General features: G+C 31.9%; 2 protein-coding genes across 2 annotated transcripts in view; both read left to right on the top strand.

The window, feature by feature from the left end:
• LOC145329008 (uncharacterized) overlaps positions 1 to 26,967 on the top strand; it is a 112,358-nt gene that overhangs the window by 76,376 nt on the left and 9,015 nt on the right. Inside the window, exons 19-29 of the mRNA XM_080173005.1 lie at positions 237 to 347; positions 2,884 to 2,918; positions 3,855 to 3,957; positions 5,023 to 5,074; positions 23,008 to 23,067; positions 23,589 to 23,632; positions 24,266 to 24,364; positions 24,940 to 25,025; positions 25,414 to 25,516; positions 26,249 to 26,281; positions 26,855 to 26,914. Of these exons, the coding sequence (XP_080029131.1) occupies positions 237 to 347; positions 2,884 to 2,918; positions 3,855 to 3,957; positions 5,023 to 5,074; positions 23,008 to 23,067; positions 23,589 to 23,632; positions 24,266 to 24,364; positions 24,940 to 25,025; positions 25,414 to 25,516; positions 26,249 to 26,281; positions 26,855 to 26,914 (786 nt within the window). The remainder of the gene's footprint in view (positions 1 to 236; positions 348 to 2,883; positions 2,919 to 3,854; positions 3,958 to 5,022; positions 5,075 to 23,007; positions 23,068 to 23,588; positions 23,633 to 24,265; positions 24,365 to 24,939; positions 25,026 to 25,413; positions 25,517 to 26,248; positions 26,282 to 26,854; positions 26,915 to 26,967) is intronic.
• LOC145328357 (uncharacterized) lies at positions 6,277 to 21,019 on the top strand. Its single transcript, XM_080171984.1, has 14 exons — positions 6,277 to 6,337; positions 7,827 to 8,119; positions 8,445 to 8,636; positions 11,228 to 11,326; positions 11,707 to 11,736; positions 12,301 to 13,505; positions 15,176 to 15,280; positions 16,044 to 16,193; positions 16,781 to 16,895; positions 17,199 to 17,370; positions 17,841 to 17,925; positions 18,951 to 19,035; positions 19,160 to 19,164; positions 19,243 to 21,019. The coding sequence occupies exons 1-14, from the start codon at positions 6,277 to 6,279 to the stop codon at positions 21,017 to 21,019; spliced, it is 4,374 nt and encodes a 1,457-aa protein (XP_080028110.1).

Here is a 26,967-nt window from a genome sequence, read left to right as displayed (position 1 = left end):
ACTCTTCCATGTTTCATTAACTTCAAAAATAAGAGGGTGGGTTCTGTGCTTCCCAGGTACTTTGTGGAAATCACTAATATATTTTAGAGTTTTATTTTAAAATCAAAGAAAGGTTTTTATTTAAACTTTTTTTTATCATATTAAAGTAATATTCCAATCAATACATATATCATTCATTTTGTGGATTTTTATACAAATAATTAAAAAGATTTTTTTTATTTTTCAAATTCATTAAGAGATCAACAACACCTGTTGGATCTGGGTGCTCTATTACCAAATATGCCGGCTCCCATAGCTTCAATCCACTCCTATCATCCAAGTCGGAGCATAATATTTCAGTGAGAAAGGTTTTTGTCCTTGTTGTTTGCCTTCCCCCAGTTTTGTAGTAGTGCTGTCCTTGTTTTGTCCCTTTTAGTGTGTTTTGTTTTATATTCATTCATCTTATGTTTTGATTATTTATTAAAAAAACTGCTTCTTAAAAGAAAGCTGCATATAGTGCCTATAAAAAAGGAAGATTAATTAAAAAAATTTTTGCCGAAAAATAATATCCAGAATGACGTCATATTATAATAATGGACTATTCTAATATGACATTCGGATACTTTGACAAAATAAATTTTTTAATTCATCCCCTTTTTTATAAGATTCTGTCAAAAGTTTAGGCCAAAGATAATATTGAATTTCTTGAGGGATATTTAAATATTTGGGTAGAAACTTGTATTACACAAGTTCAAAGTTTCAATTATTTGCTATCTCGGCACGGAATCGTTTTCATTTCTGCCGATACTGATTCCTGAATAAAAACATGTTTAGTATAGTTAAATTCAAATTGCTTTTAAAAAGATTGTCTGATATATCTTTTAATATGGTTGTAATACTATTTTTTTTTGACCGACTCAAGAAAAATAAAATAATTTTGTTTGAAATAAAATGGAAATTTTTAGCTATTAACAGAATATAAGAAAGTTTCCTAAAAATATAAATGTTAACTTTTTATTGCTACATTCGTATGGATAAAAATATTAACAAAAATATATTTACATTGCTTTGTAGATTTTAATGAAATAAGACAGAAAGAAGTCATTTAACTTCTTAATAAATGAGAACTTTAATTGAGTAACTGCAGTATTAGAAAGAATATAAGTTTTCATTTGACCGCCAAGATAAGCATGTCTAATGATTAAAACAAACTTTAGCCGCATTTTTTCTGCCTTATGCAAAGAAAAGATTAAAGTTTCTGAAAATTAGACTATTGCTATAAATTTAACTAGCTGCTGCGACCTTAGTGCTATGTATTAAAAGGATTGAAAGGAGGTCGAAAATAGCCTAAAACCATCTAAGGACCTTTGTTGAAGCTTCCCAATAAAAGGGAATTCAATAAGTTTAGTATCCTAATTTTGTAAATTAAGCTTCAGACAAAGAAAACCTTACTAATTTTTTATACTAGGATTATTATCTTGACGAAAGAAAAACTATAGTGCCTCTTTCATATTCAAGAAATTGGCCTTATGATGATAAATTTATGCCCTTTTACGCCTATATCCTATAATAAAAAGTATTTTGTCTGAGGCTAAAGATCTTGGGAAATACTGGCTGAAATAGGTTGTAGTTTTCTGGGAAAAATTTACAGATATTTAGGGATGGTTTAAGGCTATTAGACTTCCCCCATCCTCTCCGAAGCAACTTACATTAAATCAGGTCAATTTTAGACTTTTCATTTACCATATCTGGAGTACCTACCACACTCAGAACCTCCCACTCTGAAAAAAAAACTTTTATGAAAGCTTCATTCTTATGGGCTTTGTAACTGAAATAAAACTTATATTACTTAATTGTGAGGTAATGCAACATTTTTTCAGCATCCATGTACATTTCTCTGTTATTTCTTAAAGAAACAGAAAGATTGAAAAAAATGTGGAGCATTTGTTTTGTTTAATGAGTTGTGCGTTAAAATTGTAACAGCATTCTGTGGTAAGAACAAGGATGATAACTTAAAATCAAAAGTTGGGAATATAATATTATTTCCTCTATTTGTATACAATTAAGATGAAACATGAAACAAAAAATATTATGAAAAATATACATTTTATGATTAAAGGATGCCTGCAAGAAATACAACGTTTTAACTGCTGAAAGACTGCCAAAAGTAGACCCAATGCCACAAATTTAAAGCCTTGAGCTTCAATAACAAAAAAGTTCTAGGCATTTTAAAATGTTATTTTGTGTACAATGAAAGTCTTGAAAGATTTCCATTGCTCATAATAGAAATTAAAATATTAAAATACATCGCATAGACACAAAATTATAACCTTATCTTTGTCAGAAACTTAGATTGTCGGTACTGATTACATTTTTACAATATAATATTGGATCTATTTGTGGCAGTCTTTCAGCAGTTAAAACGGCGTATTTCTTGCATGTTTCCTTTAAATTTAATGTTATATTTAGATCACTTTCATTGAATTATAGAGCCTTTATCTGTAAATGAGAGATATTATTTTTACAACTAAAGCACAGATTTGTTTTAAAACTATGTTAATATGTTAAAAACATTCATATAATTTTACAAATCTATGTAAATGTTAAAATGGATATTATTTTTAACTTCTTGTATTTGCTTTCCCGTGTGTGTACCTTACCGGTTTCATCTTTAATAACCTAACCTGTCTTACCCTTAACTAATATGATTTGAATACATTAATAAATTGTATCTCTATGATTTTATATTATTTAATATTATATCATTAAAAAATGCTTTGTCTCATACTTTTCTACCACCATAACATATAATAAAATGATTGATCATTTCAAATGCAAAAATTTTTTTCTTCAAGTTCCATAATCCTTCTCCTGATATATTGTTTCATTTATTTATTTTTTTAGGAGGGAGACAGATCTAGAGATAGAACTCTTGAAAGGTAAAAATTAAATTGAATCAAATGCCTTGTTCAAGTCAAAAATGGGTAAATTAAGAATACATTTTCTCGTATTCATTCGAATCCGTTGGACAGGAACCGGTTCTCATCAATACGAAAAAACTATGTCTAGCATCGTATTATATCCAGCTTTCTACGAATATATAAATGTACAATCATAAGATTAAAACCAGTTTTTTTAGCCGGTGCCTTTGGCACCTCGGGGCTAAAAAAACATAATTGTTTATAATACGATGCGAGAAATAACTATTAAATATATTTGCCAAATTTACATTTTTATCAGAAGGATATGGCATCCTAAAAATTTATTCTTTAAATTTCTCTAGCTGAATTTGAATTTAAATCTTATTTTAACCTAAATTTGCTCCAGTTGACAGTTAGATAGATAGATAATCTTATCTCTAAGCAAGAGATAGATAGATAGATTATTCATTTGAGGTCTGGTGAAATTTAAAATCTTAAGTTACAAAGTTGTCAGTAAAGTAACGTAGCTAAAGTTACACAATCTTTGCCCTAAATAAGTAATTTAAATATCTAAATGTAGTAGTTTTAATATTGCAAAATAGAAAGTTATTTTATATTGCTAGATTTAAAAGAAGTTTTAACATATATCATAACAAAGAAAAAAGTAAATAAATATTAAGTCTAAATAAACTTTTCCTGAATTGGATCAAGGTGACATAGCGTAGGAACAATCCAATCACATTATTGGTCCGAAAGTGTTCACAAACGGCTGTTTCATTCATTCTAATATTTGGGGATACAATTTTGCTGTTAAAAGTTCTAAATAATCAAATTATAATTAGATATCTTGGTCTGCTAGAAATTTCTTAATAGGTTGGACCGATGTTTGTGTCTGATTGACCATCTAGGTTAATAAATCAATAAAAAAAATAATGATAATTTAATATTTGTTAGAAAACTGAGCCAGGGGTACGAGAGTGATTCTACTCTGAACTATAGAAAGCACACCTACAACCCTCAGACAGCTCCCAAGTCTGTTAAAGCCATCTATTCATCTGTAAGTATTATGCTATTCTATAATTAGGGCCGATTCATCAACGTATAGCTCTTATTATTGATTTAGACATGTTAACTTAATTTGAATTTAAAATTGCCATAGCTATTCCTTTAAGAGTTATGCACAATTTAGAAAAACGTATAAACTCTGTAACTTATATTAGAACGTCCGTATGTCCCTTTTAAAAATGATGGGTTTTAGCTATTTTAAATACAAGAAGTAAAATGACATAATTATGTGATTAATGCAATAGTTTTAACAGAGAAGCAAAAAGGTTTACTTTCTGCTCTCCTTTCATATACAGTGTTTTTTTTATGAGCACTTTTTTGAAAGCAATTTTACCCCACTTATAGTTATCAGAATTTAATGATTAATAGCTTATTTTCTTCGTTTTTTAAGGGAAATTATGAAACAACAAAAAAAATTACAGTTTTTGTTGAAAAAGTACAGTAAAGTTGAAAATTAAAAACTTAGGTGTCAACATATAAAAATGGTTTTAGCGCATTTTTCTTAAAAAAATGGATTTTCTGTAGTTGACTTTGGGGGGCCAGTACTCCCTCCCTGGTTGAGATATGACCTTCACACTTTGATATGTTCTAGTACATGTCCCTAATAGTATCTGTATACATTTTTAGCTTTATATCTCAACTTTGAAGTGTTTAGCAGCCATTCTTGCAAAAGGTTGATTATTTGAGCATAAGAAAAATGCGCTAAAACCATTTTTAGATGTTGACACCTAAATTTTCAACTTTACTGTACTTTTTCAACAAAAACTGTAATTTTTTTTGTTGTTTCATAATTTCCCTTTAAAAAACGAAGAAAATAAGCCATTAATCATTAAATTCTGATAACTATAAGTGGGGTAAAATTGCTTTCAAAAAAGTGCTCATAAAAAAAACACACTGTATATATATAACTTCATTATTTCCCTTTATCCGACCTGATCTTAAATAAAAAATTAATTGTTAAAATTTTATGTCACTATATATTCTAGCTTCTAGGGAAATTTCGGGGTTTTTATATATTATAACTTCTTTTAAAAATTGATGATAATTTTATATCTAGGTTCAGAAGGGAGGTGATGTGCCAGTGAACGGACTGAGGATGTCAGAAAACGGTAAAATTTTCATCTTTATCAAAATAGTTGCATGTGGCTTTTGGGAGGATGGTGGATTCATTTTATGGAAAATAATTTGATTAGTATTCTTTTTAGTAACATGGTTTTTATGCTTTTCTACCTAAAAAGGAAATGTATGTAGACCTATCTATCAATTTTTCAAAATTTTGGATTAAAAAATTAATTTTTTTATGTTTACAAAAAGACGTTGTAAAATGAAAAAAAAAATCAAAAAATTGTTTTCCATAATCTCAATCCTATCTATTTAATTGCATGATCAAAAATAAATCTTTTCTCTTTTTAAAAAATAGGAAACAGGAAAAGTGTATCACAATCAAATATTCATGATTTTCTATTTGGGTAAAATTGCATGAAAGTACAAAAATCACAATAAAAATCTATATTTTTCCCTTTTATTTTAATCTGATAATTGAATTTTAGTTATTTTGTAGGTTTTTGTTTAGAATATTAAATGCTGTAAAGTATGTCTGATCTAATCTTTATTTTGTAATAATTCTATTATTATCATTCTTTAATGTTAAAAATTACACAAAAAACGTACAAAATATATTAAATTGCACCCACACCTACACCCAAAACAATGCTGAAATCACACCTTTGCACCAAAAAAAAACTGCAACAAATCCAAGAATTGCACCTGTAAATGCAGAAAATCTGGGAAATTTGTTGATGGAAAATGATGCGTCACTTTATGAATCAACAAGGACACGCTGTTGCATGGAAAACTGCAGCTTTTAAAAGCTTAATGCACTGGTTATCTGGCTTAATCTGGCTGACATTTCAGGTAAAATCAAATTTAATAGGAACAGCTAAAATCAATAAATTATATAAATTTTTGTAATTGTAATAAAAAATCAAATTAAATAAGATTCTATTTGTAAAAAAGGAACTTTGTTTCCAAAAACATAAAAAGTACAAATGAAAGTTTTTGCTATACTATTTTATTTTTAAATATTTATTGATACAAAATTTGTTTAGAAGAAGATACTGCTCCTTTGATCTCATCCAATGAGGATGTGGAGCAGAGAACAGCTGATGACTCTGAATCACGTGACCTGCAATCTTTTGGTGCTAAAACATCAGCTGATGTCCACGTGGAGCCAAGAATTATTCTGACTGGTCTGGAGGGTAGGGGTGCTCTGGAAGGGGGTGGCGGGAGTGATGACTCATCCCCCGAGGCCATGGCTCCGCCCCCTCCTGCCGTTTCTCCGGGAGGAGATAATACTAGTGGTAGTGCGGGAGGTGCAGAGGAATTTCCACCTCCTCCCCCACCAGAAATTGAAGAAGATGATGACCCAGGAAAGCCATAACATTTTAATGAGGAAATATATTGGGGGGAGGGTATGGTTATTGTCGATTTCTCTTAATTGGTTGGAGGTACCCTCACCAAAAATAGTCATAACCCTCACCTAGACCTGCATGAAGCATCACTTTAAAAGATAGCCATGTTGGTTCATCTGTTACATATGTCCTTTTTTAGATCCTGTACTCTTTGTCTAGGGTATGTAAGCCAGCATTATTGACTGTATTTAATAATACTTTAGATTAGTCTTATGTCTTTAGGCAGTTTCAAATAACTTGATACTTTAACAAGGATGACAACATCCATAAGTAGCGAAGCATAAAAAATTAAATTAGAATTTAGATATTAGTTGACAAAAGCATGCATATTAGGAAAAAATCACGAAACCTTTTCAACATTTGTTAATTTCTTAATATTTATTTATATTTCAGTACTATGACTAACAGACTGACGGTCAAAGTAAATTACATACTGGATGCTCAGAACAACGGGAAATTTAATTTTGATATTTTTAACTACAAAAATTAAAAAAAAACGGACCATAAACACCAAAGATATGAAGAAAAATGTGAAAAATAAAAAAATAGCCAAAAACCTGCAAAAAGGCAGTCTGACCGCCATTGATGTGTTCTTGAAACGAAAGGAAATCTAATTTTGATATCTATAACTAAAAAACTTTGGAAATTGGGCCATAAACACCAAAGGTATGGAGAAAAATGTGAAAAATAAAAAATAGCCTAAAACCTGCTTAAAGGCAGTCTGACCGTCATAGTTGTTTTCTTGAAACGACAGGAAATTTAATTTTGATTCTATAACTGAAAAAATTTTGAAATCGGACCATAAACACCAAAGACATGGAGAAAAATGAGAAAAATACAAAAATAGCCTAAAACCTGCTAAAAAGCGGTCCTATCGACATTGATGTTTTATAGTTAATTGTGCTCCTTGATAATGGGAATGTTCAGCCTTTTATCTTTTATAGGAGCCGAGAAAATCACGTTTCCCCCAAACTAAGACGGACAGACGGACATACGGACAGACAGACAGACGGACTTACGGACATACGGACAGATGGACATTTCAAATTATAGAGTAGCTTCGCTACTAAAAATACAATACAAAAAGTTATACTTATCCTTATATAAAAGTAACAGGATGTCTGTCTGTATCTTGTTCACCTTTACAAGGAAGCATCGCACAGGTCCTATGAAGGTTTATAACTATTTTTGGAGAGGGTACCACGACTCTACGAAGAAGAATTGTTCCAAGAAGAAAATGAACTTCAAGACTTCAGCTTCAACTTCTAGAGGCTTCTAGGGGCATAGCCACTATTTTTATTTAAAGTGTACTTAATTTTCACAATATTTTTTTGCTTCTTATGAATAATTTTTTTTATCAAAATATAATGTAATGGCATAATATTGATAGGATATTATATAATAACCGAGGAAAGGGCCACAAATTGTCCCTCAGTACTTGGCATTGATCTTCTGGATACCAAGAAAAAAGATGGTGACCAAAGCATGGTCAAACGTTGGTCAAAACTTCTAAAATACTCTATGCCCTCTAAATCAAGCGACAAAGATAAGGACAAAGACAAGGAAGGGGACAAGAAAAAGTCCTCGCCAAAAGAGCGAAAGTCTCTAAAGGATAAAATGAAGGAGAATGATTTTGTACAGTTTTTGTCTGAGCGCAGAGCAGTTTCGGAATCTAGATTTAAGGTCAAGGAATATATTAACTAATCAATCATAAAATAGGGATGACCACATCCATAACTAGCGAAGCACAAGCAATTATTGATACAATCATAGAGCAGATACTTCTTTTAATGAAAAAAGATGTTTTCTGAAGAAAAAAAACATTATCTTTTTGTATTGATCTTTTGTACCATGACCTTGATGCTCATCTGGTTAGAGAATCTATCTTTAACATACGCTAAGAAAATCTTACAAATTATTATAAATAAATACAAAACATAAATATAAAACCTATCGTTTGTCTTTAAAGAAATAATACATTTTTTTAAAAGTATTCCTTTTAAAACAGGTTCTTGACATAGCTGGTAATCCTAACCATGTAACAAGAACAAACTCTGACCAAAGCATCGCCAAGGACCAAGGAGAGGACAGCACAAACAATGGTCCTGGTATTACTAAAGATTTGAAGGATGATATAATTGATTTTACCCAACAAGTAGCCTCTGCTGCAAAGGAGGAACGGAAGGATGATAAAGACAAGGTACAATTCTTTCTTGACCTATGTTTAGGAGATAGACAGTTATATAGATAAACAGACAGACAAATAGACAGATAAACAGTAAGACATATAGACAGATAGATAGATAGACAGATAAACAGAGAGTTAGATAGACAGATAGACAATTTAACAGGTTAATATAATAGATTTGATATATAGATAAACAGAAGAACAGATTGCCAGATAAAAATATAGACAGACAGAAAGACAAATATATATATAGACAAGAGACATGTTGATTTAATAGACAGGTGATGACCTCCAGAATTATGAAAAGGAGGACACTATGTATTCTAAATATATTAATTATAATGACAATGATCTTGTAAAGGATGATGGTGGTTATGACCTACAGAATTATGAAGAGGAGGACACTATGTATTCTAAATCTATTAATTATAATGATGATGATCTTCTAAAGGATGATGGTGGTGATGACCTACAGAATTATGAAGAAGAGGACACTATGTATTCTAAATATATTAATTATAATGATAATGATCTTTTAATGGATTATGGGGGTGATGACCTACAGAATTATAAAGATGAGGACACTATGTATTCTAAATATATTAATTATAATGATGATGATCTTGTAAAGGATGATGGTGGTGATGACCTACAGAATTATGAAGAGGTGGACACTATGTATTCTAAATATATTAATTATAATGACAATGATCTTGTAAAGGATGATGGTGGTGATGACCTACAGAATTATGAAGAGGAGGACACTATGTATTCTAAATCTATTAATTATAATGATGATGATCTTCTAAAGGATGATGGTGGTGATGACCTACAGAATTATGAAGAGGAGGACACTATGTATTCTAAATCTATTAATTATAATGATGATGATCTTCTAAAGGATGATGGTGGTGATGACCTACAGAATTATGAAGAAGAGGACACTATGTATTTTAAATATATTAATTATAATGATAATGATCTTTTAAAGGATTATGGGGGTGATGACCTACAGAATTATAAAGATGAGGACACTATGTATTCTAAATATATTAATTATAATGATGATGATCTTGTAAAGGATGATGGTGGTGATGACCTACAGAATTATGAAGAGGTGGACACTATTTATTCTAAATATATTAATTATAATGATAATGATCTTGTAAAGGATGATGGTGGTGATGACCTACAGAATTATGAAGAGGACACTATGTATTCTAAATCTATTAATTATAATGACAATGATCTTGTAAAGGATGATGGTGGTGATGACCTACAGAATTATGAAGAGGAGGACACTATGTATTCTAAATCTATTAATTATAATGATGATGATCTTCTAAAGGATGATGGTGGTGATGACCTACAGAATTATGAAGAAGAGACACTATGTATTCTAAATATATTAATTATAATGATAATGATCTTTTAATGGATTATGGGGGTGATGACCTACAGAATTATAAAGATGAGGACACTATGTATTCTAAATATATTAATTATAATGATGATGATCTTGTAAAGGATGATGGTGGTGATGACCTACAGAATTATGAAGAGGTGGACACTATGTATTCTAAATATATTAATTATAATGACAATGATCTTGTAAAGGATGATGGTGGTGATGACCTACAGAATTATGAAGAGGAGGACACTATGTATTCTAAATCTATTAATTATAATGATGATGATCTTCTAAAGGATGATGGTGGTGATGACCTACAGAATTATGAAGAGGAGGACACTATGTATTCTAAATCTATTAATTATAATGATGATGATCTTCTAAAGGATGATGGTGGTGATGACCTACAGAATTATGAAGAAGAGGACACTATGTATTTTAAATATATTAATTATAATGATAATGATCTTTTAAAGGATTATGGGGGTGATGACCTACAGAATTATAAAGATGAGGACACTATGTATTCTAAATATATTAATTATAATGATGATGATCTTGTAAAGGATGATGGTGGTGATGACCTACAGAATTATGAAGAGGTGGACACTATTTATTCTAAATATATTAATTATAATGATAATGATCTTGTAAAGGATGATGGTGGTGATGACTTACAGAATTATGAAGAGGAGGACACTCTGTATTCTAAATATATTATTATAATGCTAATGATCTTGTAAAGGATGATGGTGGTGATGACCTACAGAATTATGAAGAGGAGGACACTATGTATTCTAAATATATTATTATAATGATAATGATCTTGTAAAGGATGATGGTGGTGATGACCTACAGAATTATGAAGAGGAGGACACTATGTATTCTAAATATATTAATTATATTGATGATGATCTTGTAAAGGATGATGGTGGTGATGACCTACAGAATTATGAAGAGGTGGACACTATTTATTCTAAATATATTAATTATAATGATAATGATCTTGTAAAGGATGATGGTGGTGATGACTCACAGAATTATGAAGAGGAGGACACTCTGTATTCTAAATATATTATTATAATGCTAATGATCTTGTAAAGGATGATGGTGGTGATGACCTACATAATTATAAAGAGGAGGACACTATGTATTCTAAATATATTATTATAATGATAATGATCTTGTAAAGGATGATGGTGGTGATGACCTACAGAATTATGAAGAGGAGGACACTATGTATTCTAAATCTTCTACAAGTAGCAGCACTAAGATCAATGAATTGTCACAGGTATAGTATTTACAGATATATAATGTGAATGGGGGAACATGGGAGTGCAAATTATATTTCTACCCAAAGACTTTTATATTTTTTAGTTAATATTGGGTACGTAAATTTTATGCGATTGGTTGATTACAAACTAGTAGTGTATAAACTTTTCAACCAATAACTATAAGACCCGTGAGTAAACCTTATTTTTAGCGGCAATTAAAGAAAGTATAATTGCTTACAAATTAATGTGTTCCCTAAATGCTTTACATATTGTAGCACAATTTTATAAAGTAATTGTAAGTAAAATAAGAAAATAAGTTTACAAAAAAAATAATGTTTAACTTGAAGAAAAGTTTGAAGGCACCAATTTATTTTGTTTCAATATACTTTTATCCTAGGATGAAGAAAGTAGAAAGAAAAGGCTTGAGGTGAGGGTTGGATATTTTTTCGCTTTTAGGTGCAAGGGGCGTATCTGCTATTCATATTCAAACCATGTTTATTTTCAATGCAAAATCTAGATTTCTATTTATTTGTAACTTCTGGTTAGGTTAAGTTACGTTATATGGGGTAATGGGTAGCCCCGCAAGGTTAGATTTCCCGCAGCAGAAAAATCGGCAATTCCCCCCCCCCCTACAATAATTATTTTTCTCGTATTCATTCGAATCCGGTGGATAGGAACCGGTTCTTATCCATACGAAAAAACTATGTCTAGCATCGTATTATATCCAGTTTTCTACGAATATAGAAATGTACAATCATAAGATTAAAACTAGTTTTTTTAGCCGGTGCCTTCGGCACCACGGGGCTAAAAAAACTAGCTTTAATCTTATAATTTTACATTCTATATCCGCGGAAAGCCGTTTATAATACGATGCGAGAAATAACTATTATTTATCATTTAATTAAGAATGGGGGAATTCAACGCTTGAGCACTTGGAGGGAATTTAGCCACCTATTGTATTAGAAATAAAATCCAACCCTGAAAAAATCAGGTGAAGGAGAAGAAGCGCGCTGACAGACGTGAAAGAAAGGAGAAAAAGAAACCCTGCACAACTTGTACTTCACCTGAAGAACACAAGGAGCACAGAAAAGAGCGCAGGAGAGCCAAAAAGGAGAAGGAGGAAAAGAAAAAAGAGAAGAATGGACAGGAGATGCTGAAAAAGCGCGCCAAATCAGCTGATGAAAAACCAGCTGTCAAAATATCTCCCATTAAATCAGAAAAAGTTACTGGCGACAACTTTTTCCAAAAGTTGTTGATCAAAGAATATTCTGATAAGCCTAAAACTGAACGTCCCTCTCGACCAAGGGGTAAACAAAACCCTGCCAGAAGGCCTTATGTCAAGACATCCCAGCCATCTCTGGAGGCTTTCCTGAAAAGCAAACAAGCTGTTACAGATTCTATTTTTAAACAATATGATCAGATTGAAAAATATCTTGAAAATCAAACTCTACCACGAGGTGTTATTCGCAATGAGGATTCACCGCAGAGAAACTTGTTAATGTTTCCAAGATCTGTTTCTAATCTGGAGAAGTCAAGAATATCGTCAGCTGAACGTGCTCAGTCAGCATTATCAAACATTTCTGATGTTTTTGACCGGAGATCATGCAGTCTTCCAAGACCTTTATCCTCACTGTCTCAAAGATCGGATGCTTCTATAGTTGTAGATCAAATGGAGTACAGAAACTACGTGTATGAAATGATAAATTCAACCCCAAAAAATCCGCGATTTTGCCAGCTGCAAGATTATTTCAACACCTTGGACAAGGTGATGAAGTTGGAGAACGCGGCCAGCAGGATGGAGGTGCACAAACTTACCAGTGAGGACATCATGGATTTTGATACCTGGCGACAAATGCGCAAAAAAGAAAAGGCCAAGGAGGAGTTGGACGGCCTGTTGACTACCCTAAAGAGCGCCCAAAAAGAGCGAGATTTTCTGTTCCGCGTCAAGGACAAGGATGACTTCAAGTGGCGGGGCGACAGTCGGTTGGACAACAGGGACAGGTCTGTAGAAAATCTGCGGGCGGTTTTCAATGAAAAAGGAAGCTCTGGCCACTTTGATCTATCAAACTCGTTGCCGCGCAGTTTTGCCGTTCAAAATGGCTGGTTGAAGCTGAAAGAAAATGAGGGAAAACAGAAGCCGGACGCTTTTTCGTCTTATCCCAGCACCAAGGCTACGTCGTCTTACATGCACAGCAGGTATGCCTAATTATCCTTAGCAGTAAAGCTACTCTATAATTCTACTTGTCTGTACGTCCGTCCGTCATTTCATAACGCAATAGGGAAGTGTGATTTTCTTGAAAGTTTCCTTCCACTCTTTTTTGGCAACTGAACAATGCCTACTAACTCACTTTGTTCGGTTGCCAATCTATGAATTTTAATGCTTCGCCACATATGAATGTTGTCATCCTTGTTGTAATCCAATTTCCACCTACAGTAAACCTTTTTTATAGAAGCTAAGACCAAAATAGTTTTATTTAGAATTTGTCTGAAAAGTTAAAGTTAAAAATATTTATTGAGTGTGTTTTATTACTGAGAGAGAGAGGGGACAATTGGTTGTTTATTACACTAGTCCTCAAATTTTTGTAATTCGTTTTCTACAGGGCCATTCGAGAGAAATGATTTTTTAAAAAAAAACTTGTATATTTCTTGCAGTAATAACAAAACCAGGGATCTAAAGAGATAAGATAATGACCGATAAATTAATGTACATTGATGTATTGTTTGAACACTTAACTTAATATATCAACCTATAAAAATTCACTAAAGCCTCCAAAGTTGTTAAGCCAACGAATAAGAAAACTACAGGGTCATTTAAGAGAAATGATTTAAAAAAAAAACTTAATTATGCATAGAAAATAAAAATATTTTGTAAAATGCTTTATATATTTGGAAAACCTATTATGGGACATTTATGTTTCAAATATTTAAAAATGATTATTTCAACAAATTATGCCCTAAAAACCGGTTTTTACAAAGGCCTTTTTTTCGAAGATTTTCTAATTTAAAGGTTGTAAAAAAATGCGCACCTTTTTAAAATTCAAATTGCACAGCTTGTGTTAATAGTTAAAATGTTATGCATATCGTTAGAATTGTCATAAGCTCTAGTTTTTTAATATATAAAAACCATTCCTGTGCTATGTATGTTATAGGAGCTACGTGATAAAATGTGATAATAGTTATTTCTCGAATCGTATTATAAACGGCTTTCCGCGGATATAGAATGTACAATTATGAGATTAAAACTAGTTTTTTTAGCCCCTAGGTGACGAAGTCACCGGCTAAAAAAACTAGTTTTAATCTTATGATTGTACATTTCTATATTCGTAGAAAGCTGGATATAATACGATGCTAGACATAGTTTTTTCGTATGGATGAGAACCGGTTCCTATCCACCGGATTCGAATGAATAAGAGAAAATAACTTAAAACTTTTCAACCTTTTTCTCACATTTTTCAATGAAGCTCCTAAACTACAAATGGCACAAAAAAGATATTTATATTTTCAAAAACTAGAGCTTATGACGATTCTAACGATATGCATAACATTTTAACTATTAACACAAGCTGTGCAATTTGAATTTTAAAAAGGTGCGCATTTTTTTACAACCTTTAAATTAGAAAATCTTCGAAAAAAAGGCCTTTGTAAAAACCGGTTTTTAGGGCATAATTTGTAGTTTTCTTATTCGTTGGCTTAACAACTTTGGAGACTTTAGTGAATTTTTATAGGTTGATATATTAAGTTAAGTGTTCAAACGATACATCAATGTACATTAATTTATCGGTCATTATCTTAACCCTTTAAATCCGTGGTTTTGTTATTATTGCAAAAAATATATAATGTAAACTTTATTGTTCTATAATGTTTAGGTCCCGTAGCTCTCTGTCAAATGACCAAGTGACAGTGTTGAAAGATCAGCTGAATGATATTCTGAGTAATAGAGCCAGCAATGCTAGTTCTGCTCATTCTTCTAGGTAATCACTAATAGAGAAGCCGTTTATAGTGCCTATAAAAAATGACGTCATTCAATACAATTGACCAATGAAAGGCCATAACAAAGACTGAATTACTAATCGCATGCCAGAAGGTATATATTTTAATTGACAAATGGTAGGCCAGTATGACATAATTTTTTTATAGGCACTAAAAAAGCTTTACAAATAGATAGTGCTGACATGCTACCTGAAAATGAATTATTTTGCTGTCAACTTTTCCACTAGTAAAAAACTTTCATTTTTATAAAAAAAGATATATTTTTTGTAACATCTAGGCAACAGAAATTATATTACCTAGCTAAACTAGTGGATTGTCTATAGCCAGTAGTCTATCAAAACAAGTAACTGGACAAAGTGTCTAAAAAATCAGCCATGTGACGTCATAAAAATTAGGGAGATGAGCGGGAAAGTTGGGAAGAAACTCACTAAAAAAGATATGGATAATCCCTCATATTTATGGTTGATTTTTGAGTCACTTTGTCCAGTTACCTCAAATAATTTTTTTAGACAGAAAACATATTTTTCGTGGGGTGGGGGAGTGGGGCCTTTCCATGCACAAGTGTTGGTGGGACTTGTACACATTTCCATATTTTTTTGTTTTAAAAATGAAAGCCGTTTATGAAATCTTAGCTGACATAAATATATACTGTTACTTTAGAATAAAAAAATATATGAATATATCTTTTAAAAATGCATTGCCTTTTCTTCTTTTGTTTTAATCGTACTTATTTTGATATTATAGATCACCCTCACGCCATGACTTTGCCATCGAGGTGACGGACAAAGCTCGGCCTCTGCAGACCTTGTTCGTGAAGCCCGTGCCGGATATTGTGGTGAAGAGCCTACAAGAGGCAGAGAAGAACATTGTCAGGGTGGACAAAGTTAGATCCAGGTAATAAAGTCTATCGACTATAAGTAACATTAGTGTATTGTGTATATTGCATGATATCGTAACCACATAAAATGTTAATGAATTAGGTAAAAAAAAATATTAAGGTAGGGTATCTTCAGTTTGATTATAAAATTCTTTGCTATAATTTTAACTTTTTTATTGGTATTATCTAAAAAAATATTTAAAATATAATAATTCATGTTCCATATTTTTTTCTTTAGTTTGCAACTTACGTTTTTTTTGGTCTGCCAAGGACGGTACTAGCATTTCCATTCATAAAATACCCTTTACATAACTGATTAATTCATCTAGAGATGGTTAATAATAAAATAGAGCCAGACCTTAGTTGTAAATTCGTTGATAATTCCAACCCTAACTATAAATAAAAATTGTTTTTGTACAAACTTTGACTGGAAGTCTTAACTATGCATTTCGGTGTGTTGTGCCTTTTTTTGGACAACGTTTTTCCTCTTAATATCAATATTATGAATGTAACACACCAGAAAAAGGCATAATTGTAAACATGGTAGAGATTCGAACCCGTCACCTTTCCTACAAATGTACATCTAAACTCATGAATTATACAGGTCCCGAGAAGAGGAGGAGAGAATGAAGTTGTCCAAGACCATAAATGAGGAGCTGATGAAACGTGTAAATTTCAAGGAGAACAAACAGGAGCAGTGGAGCTATCAACCACCCAAAGTAGGTTTTAGTTTAGAAATCCCTTTCTTTCTATCAAAGTTCCTATCGACACTGAAACCGCCATCCACAGTTTTTTTTTTAACTTAAAAAATAAGGGGGAGCGGATAGTTTTTCTTGTATTATTTTTTTACCTGAGAATAGATTAGGCTAGGTTATTTTTGGTACACGGTAGCCCCTTAAGACAGTGCAGTTTTAAACATAATGGAAAAAATACCCCACTTCCCTCATTTCAATTTTTATTTATGTATATTTAAATACTTTGAACAATTTATGATTCTTTCAGTAATTTATCCCTGTTTTTAGGGCAAAGTGCCAATGATGTTACTGCCACAAGCAGAGAAAACTGACAAGAAATCTACTGCTGCTGCAAGGACAACTGCTGTAGCTGCCAAACCAACTGCTGCGGCTGCCAAACCCACTGCTGTAGCTGCTGCAAAGCCGAGGGATCAATCGCCAAGAGTTTGCTATTCTTTAGGAAGCGTAATTGTAATTTTGATTAATGGGATGTCATGATTTTTAGGTTCGATTCCCACTATAACATGCAAAACGTGTTCTGTAAAGATTAGGATTCCTCACACTGTCTGTTTGTGTATGTCTGTAATACGCTACTCATGTAGCACTAATAGAGTAAATGCCATTAGAGTGCTCTTATAGCCAAAGCCATAAGAGTACATAAATGTATATCTTAGATTACAACCTCTTTTATTTCTTTATTAATATTTCTTTTTTTTTCTATCTTTTGATTAATATATCTTAATAAATAAGCCAGATAATGATTTAATATTTTCCCCTCCCTTTTATTTTGAAATAATTGTTGTTCTATTTGCAATTATAAAAAGGAAAAGAAATAGAAAAAAATCAATTTATTAAGGGGACCAATAAAGGAAAACAAATTCTTAAAATCTTCAACCAAAAAGATTTTATTTATATCGCTTTTTAATATAGAAAATGAAGAATACGAGCATAATGAGAATAATGATTTTATCCTGGTCCTTTCTGATGATGATAAAAAGAATGATGCAGTTTCAAGGTAATTAATAATAAACAAGGATGACAACATCCATAAAAGCGAAGCACTGAAACGGTAGGACAAACGGACATTAAAACTTGTATAGTGTCAGAACTGAATAATCAGAATATAAATATATAAGAGTCGAAGCAAAATTGTAAGTAAATTAGTTGAAAAACTGCTTAATACAGGATAATGTTTATGGACATACTTACATTTTTAGGACTTGATTATAGAGTTGCTTCGCTTATAACATTTTACTTTGTTGTCCCAGGAATCAATATACTAAAAATCAGATCAATCGGATGATTAGATCACATAAAAATTTGTTGTTAAAAAAGTAAAAAAAATCAACATGTTTAAAATGGACGTACGGGCATTCTGGTAATGCTTATAGAGTTGCTACGCTTTCCAAATAGTACCTAACTACTATAGGAATCACCATGCACAGTTTGAAATCGATAGGACAATTCTAACATGCCTAAGTTAACGAAAAGAGCTTTATCTCTGTGACAGACGGACTGACCCTAATTATAGAAAAGCTTAGCTTTAAAAAATCTTATTTAATAAAGCCTAAAGTCAGATTCCTCAAACTGTTTGCATTAAATATAGAAGATTCCTTACTTAACCAAAACTAACCTACACAAGATAAAATATACGTTTTTTTCAAATATTTTTTTGTGGTATCAAAAGTTGTCTATGTTTTTTGTTTGTTAATGTGTTTAAAGATTTCTTATGAAGTTAGCTGCAATAAAATTATCAGATAAATTTTGTAATATAAGTTTTTAAATCTATCAAATTATGCTCATTTGTTAGGGTTCCCTTAAAATAAATTAAAATTTAATATACCAAAAAATCTAAAGCCTGATGTAATCTCTTTTTACTGTAAAAATGTACTGGTTAGAGAATCTTACCCTCCCAAGAGAAATGACACCCCCAGAATATTTTTTATTTTCCTTTTTACACTTACATTGTAAATGCGGATGAGGGGTTGACTTCCTCTACCCCTTACTTCTAAAATTCTATATATTAATGTTATATTGCAGGATTATTGACAACTGGGCAAGTGCAGATTCTGAAGATGAATTCAGAGTTGGCAGGAATGATACACATTTTTATTACAACTTTAAAGTAGTAGGATGTCTTGATTACAATATTAATTTTTAAACCATTGTTGTTGTTTTTTTAGATAAAAGTATTGGAATATAATTATATTTTCAAACAATATTAAGCACAAAAAAGTTAATTTTGTCAGAAAAGGTACAAGCAAGGTTGCCAATTATCATTTTATTAAAGAATTATAATATCTTTTGATAAAAAAAAATATGAATCATTTAGGAGAAAGCGCAAGGGGAAACTTGGAAATGCCTTCTCCCAAAGTTCTGATAGCATAAGCTCTGGTACTTCTATGCATACCGTCATCTATCAACCACCCAAAGAAAAGATTGATATCAAACCTATTGAGGAGGTACATGAACCTGAGCCAAAAGTAGAGAAAGAAGAACGTGAATATGTTCCTCTTGTAAAGCCTAAAAATAATGATGAACCCGAAAAAACTGTTCGTGAAATCAAGAATGAATTTGAAAGCATTAGCAATGCTCCCCCTGCTCTAACTACATCTATTGAAGAAGATGTAAATGATATTCCTCCGAATAAGGTGAAGGAAATTAGAAAATCATTTGAAAGCATGCCTTGTCCAGTAAATCCACAAGAAGAAACTGGAGATTCCCCACCCAAGGTCCCAGTTAGAACTTCGTCCTTTAACAAAGCTATCTCCAACGGTAAATGCAAGCTTGATCTTTGCTTGCCAGGACCTAGAAAAACTAATCTAGATAAAGACAGTCCCCAAAGTAAATCTACCTCTAGTATCCCTGAAAATCTGAATGATGAAGGATACGCTTCATTCATGAATTCCCCAAGAAAATCTACCAAAAATGGAACATACCTTGAAAAAAGCTACATCCCTGAAAAGTCAATCTCCAATGTTGACCTTACCGATAATGAAAACAATAGCCTAGATGAAACATTTGGCAAAATGCATGAAAAGGTTCATTCTATCCGTCAGAGCACTGAGGGAAAAACCGGTTTGTACAGCAGCAGATCTTTGACTAACAAAACAGATCCTACCAAACATTCAAGAGCTTATCTAATGACATCAAAAGTAGGGGATGTGAAGGAAAAAATGATGCATTTTCAACCTGAGGATAGCATCATGACTAAAAGTTTACCTGTGGTAAATACTGAATTTATCAAAAGCCATGTAACCGACACAACCAGGGTTGTCATCAAAAATCAAGAAATGGCCAATGTTGACCAAATAAAATCCCGCCTAGAAAAATGCGCCTCCAAAGCTGAAGAGGTTATAGATTGTGGAGCCGGAATCACAAAAGGAAAAATAAAACATTTATGTAAAAAAGTTGGACACTCTAAAATTCTCACCAAAATGTCGGCCCTACAAAAATCCGGGAAAATAGAAGATGCAGGCTTTAATAAACTATCAAACAAGGCCAGCGCTGAAAATGAATATTTTACCAAATATCAATCCGGAGGTGTTGAAAGCATGAAATCAATGTTTGAAGGTCCAACCTTCAGCATCCACGTGTCACAAAAAGAGATGCCACATTTCAGATGGTCCCAGAGATTTGAAAGGGACATGCCCGTCCCGTCGACAAGCTACACAAATGCGCAGAAGCAGAATCAATTCCGCAACTACTACAAATATCATCCCAGTGACGTGCCCAAGATTCCTGACCGTCTGGAGAGCCGTATGTATTTTAAGAATCTTAAAGATCTAACCAGTGCTGGGTCCCGCAACCCTGTGTATTGCCAAGTCGCTGGGGATAACAAGAATGATGCTATTGCTAGCAGCACAGCCAATGATGTTAAAAAACCCGCCACACAATCTAGTCACACCCACAAGGAGCCTTTAAAGCACATAATTCACGTAAAGAATGATGATACTAAGAATGATATGAATGACCCTCTGTCAATGACTAGCAGTATGATTGATGATCAGCTTATGAATTGCAGGGATGTGGATCTAAAACTAGTTATTTATTTATATATTGAAGATCATCTTGTTTTATTACCCACCTCCCCTTTAATGAACTCCTAAATAAGGTTTATCCTATTCTATAAAGTAGTAAGTATTTTTTGACTGAAGTTTATAATTTCAATAACCACTGAACTGATTAGGTTCTCTGTAAGCTTCACATCGGTCCTGTGATGGTTTTAGGCTATTTCATTCTTGGATTTAAGTCTTCGGATGGTTGTAAGCTAATTTCTATTTTCTTTCTGCCCCGTTTAATACAGAGCCCCTAAATGCTAGGGGCACAGCTTCTAGTTCTAATTTATCCCAAGCAGATCATCAAAATTACAAAGGGGGATCATCTGCTAATGTTTTAGTATATCTTTTACATTTGAGACTCTTATCTAAATACAAATCTCCATATTGTATATATTAGTCGATGATTAGATTAGACTACAGATCCACATTCCTGCTACTAAATTTTAGTATGCTATCAGAAGATAACCAACTAAGTACTAACATGACTAACAGTATGGTTGCTAGAATTCAAGCAAAACTAACAAATTCAGTCATAAATGGTAGGACTAATTTTTGGGACACTCTAAAGTTTGAATAAAAGACTTATTTTAGGTTATTCTAAGATTATAAAGACAAATAATATAAAATGTTTATTTGCCTTATCAAATTTGTTTTATATTTACCTATGAATCATAATGATAATAATATTTATTTATATGCTATTTCAATAAACATCCTTTAGAGTTTCCCATTTAACAAAAACTAGACTTAGAAGAGCCTTCTGAGCATGAGCAACCAGCAGACCAGTCGGTGAACCTGCTAACTGATCAGCCGGCTAGCTTGCCAGTTTTCAGGATAGACGATGGACCATGCGACAGTTCTGTCATTAATTTTCAAGGAATGCTTTTCAACTAACACTAGATTAACTTAAAACTATCTTTAAAACTAAGAATTCAATAATTTAGTTATAAAAATACTAGCGGCTTCGCCCCTAGCCTCTATGGGCTTTGCCCCAAGAGGTGAAAAAAAAATATGGCGAAAATCGTAAAGGACCATGGAAATCTCCTTCAAAAAAAAAAAAAAAAAAAAAAAAAATTGGGGGGGATTTTTTGGTTTTTGTCCCACCCCCAAAGAAAATAGCTTAAAACCACCACAGGACCAATAGGTAGATACCCTGAAGAGTAGAATTCGATCGGTTCAGTGGTTACCGAGATCTTAAGGGACAGACAGACAGACGGACAGACAGACATCGTTCTACTTTGTATTATAGATAGTCCACCTTCTAAATAATAAAGTTTTAAATAGATTTTTGTTTTGAGTTTTTATTCAAGAAATTTAATAAACATATATTTAAAAAAGATATAAATCTATGTACAACATCCATTTCATTTTTTGTGTGTAAAATTTACAATTGATTAAAGTTGCTTTTCCATTAAGAAGATTGAATAATCACCAGTAATAATATTAACCAAATTAACCCTTATTAACCTAACCTAACAAACCCAACCTAACCTAGCCTAACTTGTAAAGTATTTTTATAACTACCAGATGACTCAAGTCCACAATCACTCCCAACACAACAAACTAACAACACCAAGAAACGGCTGAATAATATTAGTAGAATTATTGCGAAATTTAGCGGCAGATCAGGCATATTTTCATTTAATTTACATGTTCTAAAAAGCAAGTATAATTACAAGGCATAGAAAGATTACATCATTTGTTTTTCCTTTTATAAAAGTAACAGGATGTTTGTCTGTGTATGTGTCTGTTTTACTCTTGCAAACCGCTGGATTGATATGGTTCTTCTTTACAATGTAGCTTTCCATACATTCTGGGAAGGTCCATAACTATTTTGAGGTAGGGTACCACCACCCTGCAGAGAGAAATCGCCGCTAGAACAAGGTGAACCCCCAATAGTGCACTTAGAGTCCTCTTGGGGCATTTCCGCTAGTATTCAATACATTCCTATCTAAATCTCAATCTTTCTATGCCCTGTTCTTCTTATACTTATATTTAAAATGAATGTATCTATCAAATGCTTTGTTTATGTCTAGAAAACACAATTGGCACTAGCGTTCCATCTATCAAAGTGTTTCAAGGGGCTAGAAGCGAGGGTAGGAAAAAGTGTTTTGTGTGTGAAATAAGTTTAATAAATAGTTATTAGGACAAACTATTATATTAATTCTTCTTCGTGTATGTATATAAGGTTTTCAAGCATTGATTGATTGACTAATTCGTTTGATGAAAATACGCTTAGGTTTACATTGTATTCAGATTTGATATAATCTAAACTTAGCAATATTTGTGTTTTATGAATCTCAATCTAAACGTTTTTTTAAAATACAATACAATGTTTGTAAATTAGGTAACATAATTACCAACAAAAAATAAAAGAGTTAGTTTGCAAGGCTAAAATAGAGGTTTTAAGGTTTTCTAATCACTTAGAAAAGAAGAAGAAGGTTTATTGCTTACTTTAACCTTTCATACATTTAATTATGTCCTTCTCTATACATTTCTAACAGAATATAGATTTGTTTTGCTTAATAACTTATTATACATCATTGTACATCAAAGACAAAGTGCATTCAATTATAGTATTTATGATTTTCTAAAATTAATTAGTTTTTATATTTAGAGCGCCAAAGTAGCTCAAGTAGCAATATTGGATGGGAACAGAAGGTAAACATTTGTTTAAAAAGCGAATCTACTCTAAAAGTTGATCTTCCAACAAGGATTTTAAAGGATAAGACAGTGGATGCGACGATAATTTGATGGTAAATTTAGGACACTAATACTAATAGTTTGAGCCAACCAATCATGATTTTTAAAAAGATCCCAAAGTTTGTGGTATAATAAGAAAACATGTTTATTAAACTTTGGGTACTAGTATAAATTACAGTCGCATCAAATTTAACTTAAAGCACATAGTTTTAAAAAAATATAGTTGAAATCTAATTTATTAGGATTTGTTAATTTTTAATGGTTAGGAGTATAAAATAGGGGAAAGACAATAATATGGAAAAGTATATGGTTATTACAGACGGACAGACCAAAGCTTATTACTCAAAGAAGGGGCAAGCTTCTATGAGACAAATAATTTCATAAATCGGTATATTATTACTTGAATATTGCATCAAATTTTATGTACACTGATTTAGTGATGCTCGCAGCTGTCTAAAATGACAATACCCAATCCCCTCCTTTCCTACAGGATACGATGAACGAACATAAAAATAAAATAGGGCAAGCTAAATCGACGACTAATTTTCCACTGTCAATATATCCACGTATATCCTATATCCATTATTTCAGCGTTGGAATGAAATGCGGGAACAAGAGACAAGCGAAGAAATGAAGAAAAGACAAAACCAACAACTGAACCAGTTCTACAGCACACTTTCCAAACAAAAGGTATATAAAACAAGGAGATAATGTAGAAATTAATTTAGAGTATGGCTTCGAAACCGATTAATATCCGCTGGATTAGAATTGGTTCTAGCTATACTGAAAACTCATATATTGCATCATATTACAAACAGTTTTCCATGAATATAAAAAAAACATAAATTAATTACAGTTATGTTAGTCTGGACCTTCGGCCTCTAGTGGCTTATTTTATAATTTTTCATGTTAATATCCGCGGAAAGCGGAAATACAATGCGATAAATATCTATCCCATTTTCACTTTTCTCCTTATACAAATATACCACCGTATTATTGGGTTTCTGTATTTTTTTTTTTTTTTTTTTTTGGGGGGGGGGTCAAACCTTTGATTTTAAACAGGATTGATCCTATTCATGAAATTCAAGCCCCCCGAAAATATTGTGAAATTCTTTATAAGCTTAGATAAATATTTCATCTTGGAAAGGCAAGAAAAAGTATAATCTTTGGATTTTGTTAAAAACTAGATCGTTAGGAGAACCGCCAAGTGACCTCTTAGCTTTGGTCTTGCATTTAATGCGCCTAAATGTATTTAATACTACCAGGAGTTTGAGCTGCTAAAAGACCAGGAAAGCAGGAAGCACCATGACACCCTCCTACCCAGCCAGAAATCACCCGTACCTTTGAACAGGTAGGCCTAGCTTCCATTTATCCTTTTACAAATGTGCAAAAACGCGTTTTTTATTATTTTAAATTGCTTTGCTTGTAGTTATAATACCCAATTTATCCGCTGACCATTAAATTATTCATAAGATGATTGAAAAATCTAAATATGATTTTTGTGCAATTTAGGGTTTATAAGCTAAATAAATAGAGTAAGAAAGTTTTAAAAATACTTAGGTTAAAGGAAAAAAAGTAAAGTATAAAAAAATTATTCTCATAAATTCAAAACATATTCATATTCTATGCTTAGATCATAGACACATTAATCAAATTATATATCTTCAGCAATCTCTTGTAGAAGTAAGCCAGCAATATTATCGTGTTCTTATTTAAAATATAACATTATCTTTTTTAAGGTATGAAGATGAAGCTTTGAACGGCAGCCAGGCTGTTTTCCTGAACGCTGGAAAACGTCCTGATGACTGCACAATGGTGGCAAAGGGTCTTTACTCCTTCCAGGTAAACTAAATTAGGCTTAAGTTGGATATTCGAAGGAATGTAATTTTGGTAACTTTGTGAATCATATTTATTCCAGATTTCTAGGCCAGCTTTTAACAATATAAAGATTAAACTTTCTTCGTATATCCAAAATATATCTTAGCAGACAAGACATGCATCTTTAAAAGTTTAAATAGTGGATCAGTAAAACGAAGTTTTCAGTCTTACAGTAACATAGCTAGCCGCTCTATAATTAGTTTTTAACTTAGTTTAGTTAGTTTTAATACTTCAAGATTGCAACCTAATACATAACTTAGATAGTATAGGCCGGGCTTTCTCTAAAATTGTCTATCGAGCACTTAACCCCACCTCCTCATTTTTAAGATAATTAAAAATTTAGGAAATGTATGGTGTTGTCTTTGTCTTATGCCTAACCCCTAAGGAGCCTATACCTACAGTGTTATAACCCGGTGGGGCTACCCAGTACTCAATGAAACCTAACCTATCATGACTTAAAATAATGAAGAAACAAACAAAAACTTACCTCCCACTAGTATTTTCAATTTATCTTAAAATAAAGGGATGAGGGTTGTGTGTTCAAATATTTAATTTGGGGGAAATCACCGCTGCTGGTTAGGCTTTTTTTTAATGATTTTTATGCGCCTAAAATCTTCTTAATTTGACCCACTTACCTTTACCCGAAAAATGATATTATATTCAATATAAAGACAGTTGTAAATATAATATTTTTAGGAAAACGTTGCTCAAAAGAGAAGAAATACAAAAGTTAGTTTTATTTTTTTTAAAGAAAAAAATAGGGTCATCATTTTATTTGTAGTTTTTAGGCACATAAAATAATAACGCACTGTGAAAATTGTATTAAAACAAGGACGATTGCTTCCATAAGTAGCTCAAGCTTAACATTAATGCTTTGATAATATGTTGTAAATTGTCTGTATAAGAAAAAAAACTAAGGTATACGATAATGGACGAAAAAATGATGCAATGATAATATTAAAAATTACCCTTCTGTAGATAAAAAAATTGGTTAAAAAGTTTAGACACTGCTAGTTTAAACCAACCTTTCAAGATTCAACAAAGCTTTGAGTCAACAAATGAAAAACCATTTAAATAAAATTTTAGGTACAATAATAATTTACAGTCCATATCCACCCCCCCCCCCTTTTCCCAATGCTTGTTATGCCAATTAAAGAAGAGTAAAAAATTCACCTCTCCTTTTCTGATCCTTTTGAACCTTCCCCCTGCATGTATTTAATCTATATAGACGGACAAGCGTACAGGTATGAGTATTTAGAATCTCTATGCTTACTAAATTTTAATTATTCTTGTTTTTTTCAGTCTCAGAATAGCAGAGAGCTTACTTTTAAAAAGGGAGACATCATTTACATTAAGAAACAGGTACAAATTTTACTATCTTAGAAAACAAAATTTATCTATTTTTATGAAAACTT

Source organism: Acartia tonsa, chromosome 9 (assembly GCF_053477335.1).
Source record: "Acartia tonsa isolate MP-2025a chromosome 9, ASM5347733v1, whole genome shotgun sequence".
NCBI lineage: Eukaryota > Metazoa > Arthropoda > Copepoda > Calanoida > Acartiidae > Acartia > Acartia tonsa.
This window is presented reverse-complemented; position numbering and strand designations above follow the sequence as displayed.

Coding starts and splice junctions, on each gene's coding strand:
- LOC145328357 (XM_080171984.1), top strand. CDS start 6,277: ATGGCTCCGCCCCCTCCTGCCGTTTCTCCGGGAGGAGATAATACTAGT. Junction 11,327..11,706: donor AGATCAATGAATTGTCACAG/GTATAGTATTTA, acceptor CTTTTATCCTAG/GATGAAGAAAGTAGAAAGAA. Junction 11,737..12,300: donor GTAGAAAGAAAAGGCTTGAG/GTGAGGGTTGGA, acceptor TGAAAAAATCAG/GTGAAGGAGAAGAAGCGCGC.